Source organism: Penaeus monodon, chromosome 19 (genome assembly GCF_015228065.2).
Source record: "Penaeus monodon isolate SGIC_2016 chromosome 19, NSTDA_Pmon_1, whole genome shotgun sequence".
In the NCBI taxonomy this organism is placed as follows: domain Eukaryota; kingdom Metazoa; phylum Arthropoda; class Malacostraca; order Decapoda; family Penaeidae; genus Penaeus; species Penaeus monodon.
Window position 1 is genome coordinate 11,340,739 of NC_051404.1, and position 291 is coordinate 11,341,029.

General features: G+C 45.4%; 1 protein-coding gene across 1 annotated transcript in view; it reads left to right on the forward strand.

Annotated features, from left to right (window-relative positions):
• LOC119585060 (arrestin homolog) overlaps positions 1-291 on the forward strand; it is a gene marked incomplete in the record, with an annotated part of 137,586 nt that overhangs the window by 98,954 nt on the left and 38,341 nt on the right. The window contains 1 exon segment of the mRNA XM_037933677.1: positions 93-194. Within this exon segment, the coding sequence (XP_037789605.1) occupies positions 93-194 (102 nt within the window).

A 291-nucleotide genomic window follows, 5' to 3' on the forward strand; every position in this document is an offset into this window, starting at 1 on the left:
AATATTCACCCACGTACACTTATACACACAAAAACAGATAGGTTTACTTAGCCGTGCTGTGCTTATGAGTTCCCCCTTCACTCTCCCTCCAGGTGATGGGCCTGAGGTTCTGCAACGAAGCATGTCTGCAGGCGGAGCAGCTGTGGCCGAGACAGAACCCTGATGAACCTTACAAGAACCTTACACCCCTCCAGGTGAGGTGTTTTTCATGGACCTTAGGATAGGGATCAGGATAGGTTTATGGGTCTTTAATTAAGTTGTTTATTTATCTGTTTTTGTCTGTCTATTCAA